We start from the raw sequence: 12,756 nt of genomic DNA, 5'->3' as shown, positions 1-12,756 counted from the left end.
GGGTACCTGTGTTTTAATGTTTTAGCCAAAGATTGCTAAGTAGATAAAACAGTGGGCAACACTGTTATAATAAGGGGGGGCATCTAAGCCATGATACGTGAATGATGTGAACAAAGAAAGAAAAAGCACATGGCTAAAAGGAAAACACTCAACCCTGATACTAGCTGGTACCCGCGACTTCGTCTGCCGTGATTGTAGTAGTGGGTATATACAGGCGCGGGTAAGGTTTTAGTACTGTGTATAAGGGATGGGATATAAAATGTAACTGTGTATCTTGGTTTTGCTATAATTCTGAGAGCACATGAGACTTTTGTGTTGAATGTAATTTGTATTTCAGCCGCTATACGGTGTTGGTATAAACTGTACATAGTGTCTTTGGGACAGAGGTATTTCAGGTTAATATACTTCGATATACGACATTGTATGAGTTGTTATTTTGCGCCAGTACATGTAAGTTTTGGGCACAGGATACCCTTGAGCAAGCAACATAAAGTCTGGCCCTGTGCATGACAGTTTAGTAACTCCATGTGCCTCTTATTAATAGCAATTAACCCCATCATGTCCCTCACATTAACCCCTGTGTAAGAGTTACTGATAGAGATGAGCGAGTACTGTTGGGATCAGCCGATCCGAACAGCACACTCGCATAGAAATGAATGGACGTAGCCGGCACGCGGGGGGTTAAGCGCGCCGGCTACGTCCAAGCGGAAGTACCAGGTGCATCCATTCATTTCTATGCAGCGTGCTGTTCGGATCGGCTGATCCCAACAGTACTCGCTCATCTCTAGTTACTGATATGTGAGAGACTTGGAGGTAATAATTAAGTATCTTCATTACTGAGGTTTTTTATTAGTACCTCCATATGTCTCACATATTAGTAATCTTTATATGGGGCACAGGGGTTAATATGAGGGACATGATGGGGTTTATTCCTATTAATGTGAGGCACATGGAGTTACTAACACTAAACTAATAACCCCAAATGGCAGACATTAATGAGAATAGGAAGTAAAGGAAGGGAGCTGTGTGTTTCTTACTTTCAGTTTGCTAGCAGCTTCGGCAGGAGCTATCACTATAGCAGGCAGAGACTTGAGCGATTAAGCTCCACCCCCTGGGTTTCCTGCACATCTCGCAAAGGGGAGTGTCCTTATGCCTCAGCTCTAGCAGCCCACTGAAGAGACTCAGACTTAATTTAACTCTTGAAGGTCCTGTGCTGCTGGCGTGCCAGTGAAATATGGCAGGAGTGCCACTCTTGGCATGTGTGCCAGGGGTTGCTGACCTCTGCTGTAGGGGGTAATATGAATTTTGTGGCTTGCCATGGTCCAAAGTGTGTGAGATTGCAGAGATAGTGATGTGAGTTTGGGTTTTGTGGGGGTCCTGGGAAAAACGTATGTGCGCTATTGTGACGAAAAGTAGCCTATTGCGCAATCGAGTGTAGGGACTATGTTTGTGGAAAATTTCAGCCAAATCGGGGTCCAAAGTGTGTGAGATTGCAGAGATAGTGATGTGAGTTTGGATTTTGTGGGGGTCCTGGGAAAAACGTATGTGCGCTATTGTGACAAAAAGTAGCCTATTGTGCAATCGAGTGTAGTGACTATGTTTGTGGAAAATTTCAGCCAAATCGGTGGAGCGGTTTTTGCGTGATTGACCGCCAAACATCCGAACATCCAAAGTCACAAACTCACAAACATTTCACATTTATAATATTAATAGGATATATATATATATATATATATATATATATATTTTATTTTTTTTTTAAATCGTTATTGAACAAAAAAAGATTGAAAAACAATTAAAAGGAATCCAGAGAGTGGAATCTAGAACATGGCAGGAAAGGATTATGATAAAGGATGAGGTCTATTCAGATCTAAATATGCACACAATATGTGGAGTGTATAATTTATAAAGCTGACCCTGCCTATGTGACCCAACAATCTATATAAACAATTGCCATCTGTGAAATATAGAAGAAAAGAAACAATAAATAAGTGTGCTAATACAAATTACTACGTGATGTGTGATTAGTATATATGAATATCGCATATAATAGTATATCTCCTAAACAATCAGACATAACCTATACATGTCTGGATGATAAACTACCCCAAAACGCAGATACAAGTCATACAACAAAAACAGTATAACTCATTATATAAGTCACAAGCTTTAACACATTGGTGGGCCGGTGTAAAGGTTCCATAAACGCCCACCCATCACCACCACTTAGACATACCTGGCCTGCACAAATTACAATGCGCCATCAGTGGCTCCCACATGGCATAATGCCCCTTAGTGGCCCTCTTGCAATATAATGCCCTTCAGTGGCCCATCACACTATGAAATGCCCCTGCAAAGGCACCGGACATTAACAGGTCTTCCCTAGTGGCCCCCCAGACATTATATTATAATGTCCCTTTTCCACTTTGCCACCACAGTATAATGTCCCCTTTCCAGGTTGTCCATCTCATATCATGTCCCCTTTCTAGGTTGCCCCCCACCAGTATCAATCAAATAAAGAAAAAAAAAGAAACGTAGTACTCTCCTTTCCTTGTTGTGTTCTGTCTCTGCTTCCAGCGGCTTCAGGGAGCAACATGCTTGATGTAAGTGACGACACTACATCGCACCTACTGCTCCGCGAGCAGTACACTGGGAGCTGAAACAGCGGAGCCGCCAAATGGTGATGCAGAGAATAGACGGCTCCCTGCATCACCATTGTACTCCACTCATCTGCACTCGGAAGATGCAGATGAGTAGGAACTGTGACATATATGGACAGCTCAAAACAGCGGGACATCACTCTAAATGCAGGACAGTCCCACTATCCCAAGGTGGCCCCTTCTACAATAGTGCAACTTTGGCCCTATAGTTAAAGTGTCCACATCCTCACGAGTAAATAAGGGATATACTGATGAAAATAATGAAGCTATATGTGAACAAAGTATCGTGCAAATCAAGGAGCTAACAAGTGCTGGTGGACTCTGTATAAAAGGATCTATATTTTTATTACTTTCTGTCTATTTTCTTTCTAACCTGCCAGTAATGGAGTAACGGTTCTAAAATTACCATGTACTATTCCACTGTTATTAAAAGGAATTATGCTAATAATACTGTTATAATTAATTGATGTTATGATAAAGTTCTCTATAAATCAAGTCAATACTGTATATACGTAAGAGTGAGAGAGACAACAAGAGAATCACTGAAATCTTAGTGAATAAAATTAATGGAGCAGAATTAAATGTTGTGATGCAAGAAAACAATAAATCATATTATAAGGATAATTAACAAATGTCCTTGAGAAAAGAAACTTGAAAGAATTCAAGATATAATCAAATATATAGCACACTGTATATATGTAGTATATGATCCTCTACATTTGAGAAGGACTATCCCTAGTTATTGAATAGATGCAGGTATATATTGGCCTTACCACCAATCCCTTCCGTATTTCCAGTTATCTGCAACCCCTAAGATTAGTAATATAAGAGTAAATGGAAATAGACAGTATATTTACAAGGATATAGCACCGCTTGGTTATTTCTGTTGCCATATCTGATACTAGGATGTGATAGATGGAGAAAAGCTGAGCTCTAATTCGAAGCAGGAGTCAAAAACTCTGAATCCTGACAAGACTCCTAGATGAGACAGTGGGAGTGGATTGGCAGATCTCGCTGTATACAGAAGGCATGCACTCACTGTGGGTGGACGGGCTAAGCTGGACTCCCACCGTCTGTCCAAAGAGTCATGTCAGGCTTTATAGTAAGAAATCCTTAATCCTGCTCTAAATTTTATAGATATATATGTATAATTTGTGTATACATCTTATAATGCTCAGCGTCTTTCCCTCTATCATATGCCGCTCAGCAGAAATCACTTGACACGTTTTTGTTAAATATACCTATGTGCCTTATTTACCTAGGCTGGAGAGACCATTAATGAACTAATAATCTGTTTCTGAAACCTCAGCAAAACCTGTATCCCCCAAAGATTTGTCCTTTTCTACATCTACATTTCTATAATAGCCCTTCTTATTCTTGGGCGACCTCATAGCAGTTCTTTTTTTTAATTAAAATTAGAATTAGTATTAATATTTCATATTTCGAGCCTGAAACCTAATATGTAGGTGGGTTTATTGGTGCTCACCATCCTAGATGAATTGTACTTAGAAGAGCAGGAAAAGCGATGACTGGATTCTAGGAGATAATATAACTATTTGTGTCCTGGGAAGATGAAGGATGAACGCTACTCAATATTTGTACACTAATCCACTAAGTGCTAATTAAGTCATATTACTTTTCATCAGCAGCCTTGGCACGGGCGCTTCTTTACTGCTAGATCTTGGATAGAGAGTTGTTTTTGTGAAGAAGCGTATTTGCTGGAAACTTACATGATTGTTTTGGCATTAAACCACGGGTCTGTGAGTCAAACTGTCGGCAAATGCCATAAAATATAACTGTAGCAGTTAAAAATTGGCCTTCATGGGCTGCAGTGTGTTCATCTTATAGAATACTGTCAGGGAACTGAGATCATTATTGCATTGAAACGCTATATGATCACTTTGTTCATAGGTCGTAGCACTTGATGCTTCTGCTCCATTGTATTTTCAAAGCAGATTTCACGCAGACGCTATGTGGCCAAGAAACACAATTTTCTAGGTCGGCGATGCCCAACTGCCGGCCCTCTTGTGCCTACTGTGTGGTCATGTACTTGTCTTGCAGATTCATTGCCTTGCTCAAGTTATTGACTTAGTAGAGGTGTATGTGTGAATCTAAACTTATCTGCATGTGTATATGGCTGTATATGTAGTTTTTGATGCAGTCATTGTTTTGGCCTAGTCCTTATCCCAGCCCTGGCTGACTGATATGTGCATCTCTATGATAAGATAAAATAAGATAAGATAATCCTTTATTGATCCCACCATGGGGAAATTCAATGTGTTACAGCAGCATAGATAATACAATAATATATTCAAGAAAGAACACATACAAGCTCAGATAAATAGCAGATAGAATAGATACTAGGAGCAGTGCCGCACCTCCCATGAGGCGACCTGAAGCGAGCGCTTCAGGCGGCGCTATGGGAGGGCCTCAGGGAGGGCGGCATTTTTTCTTACCTAAGCCAGTCCAGACTGGCTTAGTACGGAGCGGTGGATTGGGGAGGCCGCTGAAGCAGCGCTGCTCTGGCAGCCTCCCCTCACACTCAGGCAGAGAGCAGGCCTGCTCTCTGCCTGCGAACGGCGCTAAGCCCCGCCCCCTCACACTCAGGCAGAGAGCAGGCCTGCTCTCATGCCTGTGAACGGTGCTAAGCCCCGCCCCTCCACCAAGCCCCGCCCCCTCCGTTAAGCCCCGTCCCTCCCCGGCGGGGGGGGCGGCTTTCTCTCATTCGCTTCGGGCGGCGAGAGGGGCAGGTTCACCCCTGACTAGGAGTCATTGCAACTAGGAAGAAAAAGAAAGACTCAGGTTCATTTAGTTCTCTGTGCAGAGTGATAGAGTTTATGGCTACATGTAGGCCGCCACACCATGTTTAGTTGACCACCATAGGCCTATATAGAAAAAAAACATAGTGGACAAATGACACAATGGATTGACGACCTGACTTTATGACATATCTTCTCATAATACTATCCCACTGTGGAACTGGAGGATTCAGTGTCCTGCGTCACACACATGAACATTTTCCTTCCATAGAGGAGCTGAATGGTAATAGTTACTGTATACCAAGACTGAAGTCATATTCTGGATTCAATTCTTTTGTGGTTTTGACCATAACAATGGTTTAGTCTGCAGCATTGTTCTTACCCTTAAAAACCAAAACCCAGCAGACAACTTATAAGTCAACTCAATCTGTCCTTATTAGGATCCATTTGAAAACCTATCTGTCAAAATCGGTATGTCTTTCTTAAGAAAGGAAGTCATGACGCTAATGTGAACAGAGCCTAAGGTTATGTTCACATCTTCGTTGTGGCTTCTGTATGATGGATCCCAGCAGAGGCTGGATATCCATTTTGAATTTTAATAGGGTCCATCGGGTTTTAGTTGTGGTGTCCTCTGTTTTGACAGTAAGAATATCACTGCATGTTGAAATATTCATGTTGTCAAATGTGACAGAACTGCTGACAGAGTTTCCAGTCTGGGTCTCTGATGGCAGTGTGAACAGTACTTAAGACAAAATAAATCAACAATACCTTACAACATATGTTTACACAAAAAAGACTGGTGATACCATGAATATGTGCTGTGTTTTATCTCCGAATCCTTCAGAATATCTTACAATCTATTATTAAAATGATCATAATTGATTGATACCAGTCATGGTGTAACACCTCCATATTGCTGCAATATCCCAGCCAGCCATAGATCTGCTGACTAGAACCCTTGCATAGACCTGGTGCTATAGTGTAGTCGTGTCAGAAGGAAAAACCACTAGAAGATCTTTAAAGTCAGAACCAAAGCTTTACTAATCTTGATTACGGTAAGGCCAACATTAACCCGTAACTTAAGTCATTCGGAATTGTCACAGGAGCCAGTGACATCACTTCTATTCCCTGCCCCACTCATGGTCTATACCGTGATTTCTCATGATGCAGTAGCTTCTTCCCGAAACAACATGGACCAATCATCCAAATGGACTCGCCACATCAACTACTGAATCAGAAGGCTGCCTTAAACAGTGCGCCATTATCCCAGTTTAACCTACTAGCACAAGATCACACCATAGTACAATTCCTCCACTGGTTCAACACATAGACACAGCCAACATTCTGCCTATACACATTGCACAAGTAAAGGAAATACAATATTATGTATATTGCATTCACAAAGGTTATACAGCATATCCGAACAACTAAACTGGCCAAGGACATATTATGTATGGACATTTACAGTTCCACATCTATAATTCCTTAACTAAGATGCTTAACCTTCACCTCCTTCCAATGGCTCTTGTAAAAACAAGACCTATGACACCATTGAGACAAGTCAATTGATTTCTAAAGGTTAGCACCATAGTAATGTACAATAGAAATCAAGTAGAATCTTAGACAATGTTATCATTACATAAACTAGTACTGTATTTACCTGGCTTGTGTGAAATAATAAATTACATAGAAAAGACATGCAAAGACTGAGGACTTCTCTCAAAAAATTTCTTTCATAGCAAAGACATGTCATGTAATGTAGAATCATCAAAAAACAGAACAATGGAAAAATAATGGCACATGGCACCCCAGCCTTCATGCCGTGCTACTTTCCCACCCACAATTTTGCTAAGAGGCTTTTCAGCTATGGTCGGCTTTACAGAAGCAGCATAGCTCTGAGCTGCATTGCTAATGTAACTTCCGTAGAAAAGAATGGGTGTTGCAGAAACCGCAAAGAACGGTGATCTACATTGTTTCTGCAACTCCCATCTTGTAGGAGTTATGGGAACAACATAAGTCAGAACTTAGCTTTTTCCCTAAAGCCTTATTTTAACTGAAAGTCTTTTCTATGAAGTCACAGTTGGGTATGCAGCAGGGTATGGAGGTTGGAAGGACTCATTATAGAGATAAGTGTGGATCCTAAAGGTGGGACCCGCATCTATCAAACATTGTGTATTGTCTACACATTGGCATTGTCTAAATGTCTATTGTGGAAAAACTCCTTTAAGTTGCACATTAGGCTGAACATTGCTCTGAACAACCCACCACGTCACCGGATGGTATATTATGCTAAACTACCTGCAAATACCATAGTGATGATATAGGGTTGGTATTGGTTGTATTTGGAGTACCACTTAGCACAATATATATAACAGTTTAGTATACTGAAGTCAGAAGAAGCATTAGTAATACATTACCCACCAATATATAAATTAATAGGCACGCTGTAACTCTTTCATTGACTTTATTCCCATATGAAATATATGAAGGTTTTTGGAGATGTCTATGGTGTTGAGTGTGTGCACCTCTCTCACCAGCTGATACTAGCCGCTCAGTATCTTTGAGCTCAACAGGTATACAGAACCAAATAGAAGATTAGAGAGTTGATAGTCTTATGGAGTACAAAGCCATTGAACTGCTGCAGCACGGAGAGACCATCTTCAAAGTCTGGAGGCATTAGCATTGTGATTTCAAAGTTCCCTATTAAAGGAAATCTGAATTCAAATAACACTCTATTTGCATTGATGTGAGGAGAGAACGGCACGTTTGATTAATAACCGAGTAGGCGAGCCTGGTTTGATCTTTGTGTCACCTCCTTGTGACTTTGGACAAGTCATTATGTCTGGAAGCTTTAGGCATTGAAAATTACATCATAAGATGCATGAATCAGAAGGGTAGAGGACTTGAAAATTATTTACTTGGTGTCAAGAACAGGCTTTGAATTATTACAGAGATGTCACACTATCAAATCTTGATTGTGGCCAAGAAGCTCCTGGTAAGACTTTTTTGTAGAACTCTACATTAGAATGGCCAGGTTTTGCAGGTATATGATGGAGATTACCAATTATATTGACTCATCTGACTCATCCCAGTGAGTTCCAAGTATATATATATATATATATATATATATATATATATATATATATATATATATCCCCCTAGGAAAATGTTTGTTTTTCCCATTTCGTGGGCATCAGTATAAACTAAATTGGAAGAATGGCTAAACAGATTCTCTGAGCAGTAACGGACTGACAATTAATAAATTAATAAAGTGTGAAACCTGCCTGAACGAACACTTAAACCATACACTTTTTATTGTTTCTACTAAAATTCGAGGCTTAAAGCCAACTATTCCTGCTGGTCAGGCATATTCCACTAGAAAATGGGAGAACATTAACACATTAAGTATAGTACTATGTAAAATACTATATTTATATATATATAAATGTTTTAATAATGAGAACAAAGAGGAAGGTTAAAAAGGGGCAAAACAAGAGGACTGTAATGCCAATGTGCTCTGTGCCATCTCTTCCCTTATACTCAACTACCTGCTTACCTTCTCACTATGCAATTCCTGACTGTCCTGCTGCTGCTTCTGGTTCAGCCCATAGGGCCGGTGTCTTCCTTCTATCAGTAACCGTAGAGTTAATAAATACACCTGTGAGCACTGCTCAGCCAATCCCAAACAGATTGTGTACCTGATCAGTCCTCTGAACTGTGCCCAAGTAACATAGGTCTCTGGATTTATAATTCCTGTGAAGGTTTTGTGTTTATGCCTGGTTGATCTTCGTTTTTTGTTTTTCTGATTTCTGTCTTCATTTTTGATATCTTTCCTGATCTGCTCTTCTCCCGTATAAGACTCATGACTTCCTACAACTCCAGTTCTTCACTACCTGACCCTGACCTTTGGACCAGCCTTAACCATGCTTTTGCCAGACCCTGTGGTGCTCTTCAGGCCTTTGGGTCATTGGCCAAGTATACCAGGGCTACTCATAGAGGTAGCAACTGGATGGTCCTTTGTAGCAAAGACATCCCTGTGTATTGGTTAAAGGGTGAAAACCTTAAAGAGTAGCCTAAAGCCATACATTTTAGGTGGCACAATGGGTCCACAATCTGTTGCCCGTGACAAGAACAAGTAGCCATTGCCTCTAACCTGTGGAGTAAGGGTAAGGGTAAGATTATATTGCTCTAATCTGAGTGCAGATACAGCCAGTCTGCCTACTGAAAAGACTTTTCTCCATCTAATAATAGTAATAATAATAATATTAATAATAATAATTCCATCGGTTCTGGATTAAGAAGGTCATACTAAGAGAGGTTTCATCACACTGGAAATGAGTTGGGCATGTACGCTGTATGTGAACATTCAGAAGTGAAATAGAAAGAGTGGGTAGAATACATATGTGGACTACTACACTGTCCATATCATTGATAAATTATTTCTGAGTCAACCCATAAGAATTAATTGTGATAATTGTCAAAGTCAAATGGGATTTTCATATCCTGGACCTTTGAAGCCTATTATTATGTCAGAACCTGGGGCCACAAAGGCATTTGAGTGTATTTGCTTTCCAAACAATCACAATTCTTGTTACTTTTTCTTACAACTTAGCACAACATTTATGAATACATTGTTACCAATTGGCTGTTACCATTTGGTGGTTTGTCTCAATATAGAGATACTGCCGCCAATATCTATGTAAAGGCATATTCTTAGGAACAACTGAGAAATGGGATAACACAGCTAAAAGTGTCATTATCATTAACATATTGTTTTATTGTTATTGTCATGAACAATCTGAGTATGTAATAAAACAACAATGTATGAAGAGGTGACGGGTCCTTTAGAAAATTAGTGAATCAAGAAGACTGCATTGCTATAACCTATATCTGTGTATATCCTGCTTTTTCTATATATTCAAAGGTTATACAATTCGCAGCAGTACAGTACATGTTATTTTTAGGTATTTGTTATGTTTGCACCAATTACAATGCTACAATTCAGTATTGTACAGAATCAGTGGTAGACTGCAATTGCAAAGTCCTAACCCTGTATAGTATTGAAAGGTTTTCATCTTATATTTAACACAGGGGACATTAAAGAACAATATTTATTAGCTTGACCGGACTTAAAAACATAAGTGCATCTTGTCTTGTGATATTTGTGGTGTTACTTAGGACTACAGGTAATCTATTATATAGAATTAGCTTAGATACTTACATGGAGGCACAAAGAAAGGAGCCCGGCTGAATTACAGTACACAGCAAATTTATCTCTTCTATATCTGTGACAGTGGCTTTACGGTTATTTTGTTTAGATATATTTAATAATTTGCAATTCCTTTCATAGATGTAATCTGGCACCAGTTGAAGAATATGCAAGAGATGTTGGCATGAAGACGCATTTGGTAACAATGAACCCTTCTGTGGTACAACGTGCATTTGAGGACCTAGTTAATGACACTTGGAAGGATAAATTTTTGCAGCGTCTGAAAAGCTTGAATGAAAGCATCCTGTGGATTCCAGCATTCATGGCTAAAGGTGGAGAAGAGCGAGTGGAATGGGTTAATGATCTTATTATAAAACATCACATCAATGTACACACTGCCTACCCTTCTCTACGACTCCTCCATGCTGTCAGAGGGTAAGTTACCTGCTCATAGTCAAAGCTGTTTAAGTAATGGCTTCTCTCCTAGTTCATAGGTTGGAATGTGAAATATAGCAGGAACCGACTCCAAAATTTTCTGACTGGTGAGCCTCCTTCAGATATGAGCCACATCAAATCAAATAGGCTTTATTGGCACGTCCGAATGGATATTTGGCATTGCCAAAGCTAGTGAAGTGTGAGGGGGTGGGAGTTGGAGTCGAGGGGGAGAGTATGGGGGGGGGGGTGGCTGATTTGGGGTATAACAGTCCGTGGAGTCTCATCTTCCTCTTAGTTGGTGACCGCTGTATGGGGGGATGGGGGGGATTTGGGGTATATCAGTCCGTGGAGTCTCATCTTCCTCTTAGTTGGTGACCGCTATATGGGGAGGTGAGCTGGGGCGGGTGGTTTGGGGTATAACAGCCCGTGGAGTCTCATCTTCCTCTTGTTTGGTGACAGTTGGACATTCGATATTAAAGGGGTTTTCTACCTTTTTAAAACTGATGTCCTATCAATAAGATAGGCTTTAAAATTTAGCTCAGTGGTGGTTTGACTGATGAGACCCTTAGAGATCAATGGTTTACGAAAGTATATAGCTCCCAACATTGTTTCCATGGAACGCGCTGCTCACTCTCTGTAATTTTAATATTCACGTTTATAGGACACCGCTGCGGTACCCATAAAGGGAGATCATCTTTTTAAAAGGGGAACTTCATATATCGGCATATCCACAGGTTATGTTGTAAATGCCTGATAGATGTGGGTTCCATCTCTAGGAGCTGGATTTATCTCTAGAACAGTACCCCATTCTCTGCCACCGTGAATGGATACATTTTACACGTTCTTGTAGGTCTCTCATTCACTTACAAAAGTGCCTGAACAAGAAGTCTTAATATTTCTTGTTCAGTTGATTTATGGGAAAAATGAAAATCTGTTACTCTTTAAAGGGAATCTGTCACCAGCATATTAAACCAACAACACAGTGAAAAGGTTAAGGGTCACCTGAATGTAGCAGCTTTTTCCCCATGAACAATCGCACCTCAATTGCTGAGATATTAATTTCACAATATGCAAATGAGCAGTTTAAAGCATTGAGGGCGGTTCCGTTGCTCCAAACTGCTATGCCATGCACTACTCTAGTACATTGATGCAAACTTGACAACACAGAGCCATTCGAGACTTCAACATAGCTCCCAAACCCTGTCAGGAGAAGACAATCCTATAAGATCGTGGTGGAGATTAACGTTTAGCACAAAGCTGTCCTGATTGTTCCAGACTGTTCATTTGATCATAAACAAATATCTTGCCAACTGAGGAATGAATGGAGAAAAAGTTGTTACATTCAGATAAGCCTGACCTATCTGTAAGCCTTGTACCGAGGTGGGCTCCCCAGGATACAGCGAAGTCACGAACAAAGGAAGTGAGTCCAATTCAATTTAACCAAGATAGGACTTTACTTAGTTTAGATAACCTCTTTTGTCCAAAAGAAGACTCCCAGGTATTACATTTACACAGCCTAGAGGCTGGGACCCTGGTGTTATACAGCACGGTGCCCACTAGTGTGGCCTTCAATATACTCCAAGCTTTTACCTACCTGCAGGCTGCGCCTATGCAGCTGCCTGTTACCTGTTATTACCCTATTACACAGGAACAATTCAGTGTGTGTGACACAGGCATCCGGCGGTGTAACACC

At 40.5% G+C, this 12,756-nt stretch overlaps 1 protein-coding gene across 1 annotated transcript in view; it reads left to right on the top strand.

The window, feature by feature from the left end:
- ST8SIA2 (ST8 alpha-N-acetyl-neuraminide alpha-2,8-sialyltransferase 2) overlaps positions 1-12,756 on the top strand; it is a 187,899-nt gene that overhangs the window by 140,840 nt on the left and 34,303 nt on the right. Inside the window, exon 5 of the mRNA XM_075273290.1 lies at positions 10,770-11,063. Coding sequence (XP_075129391.1) covers positions 10,770-11,063 — 294 coding nt within the window. The remainder of the gene's footprint in view (positions 1-10,769; positions 11,064-12,756) is intronic.

This window comes from Leptodactylus fuscus, chromosome 5, assembly GCF_031893055.1.
Source record: "Leptodactylus fuscus isolate aLepFus1 chromosome 5, aLepFus1.hap2, whole genome shotgun sequence".
Classification (NCBI taxonomy): Eukaryota; Metazoa; Chordata; class Amphibia; order Anura; family Leptodactylidae; genus Leptodactylus; species Leptodactylus fuscus.
Note: the sequence above shows the minus strand (reverse complement) of the source record. Positions and strands in the feature narration are given on the sequence as shown.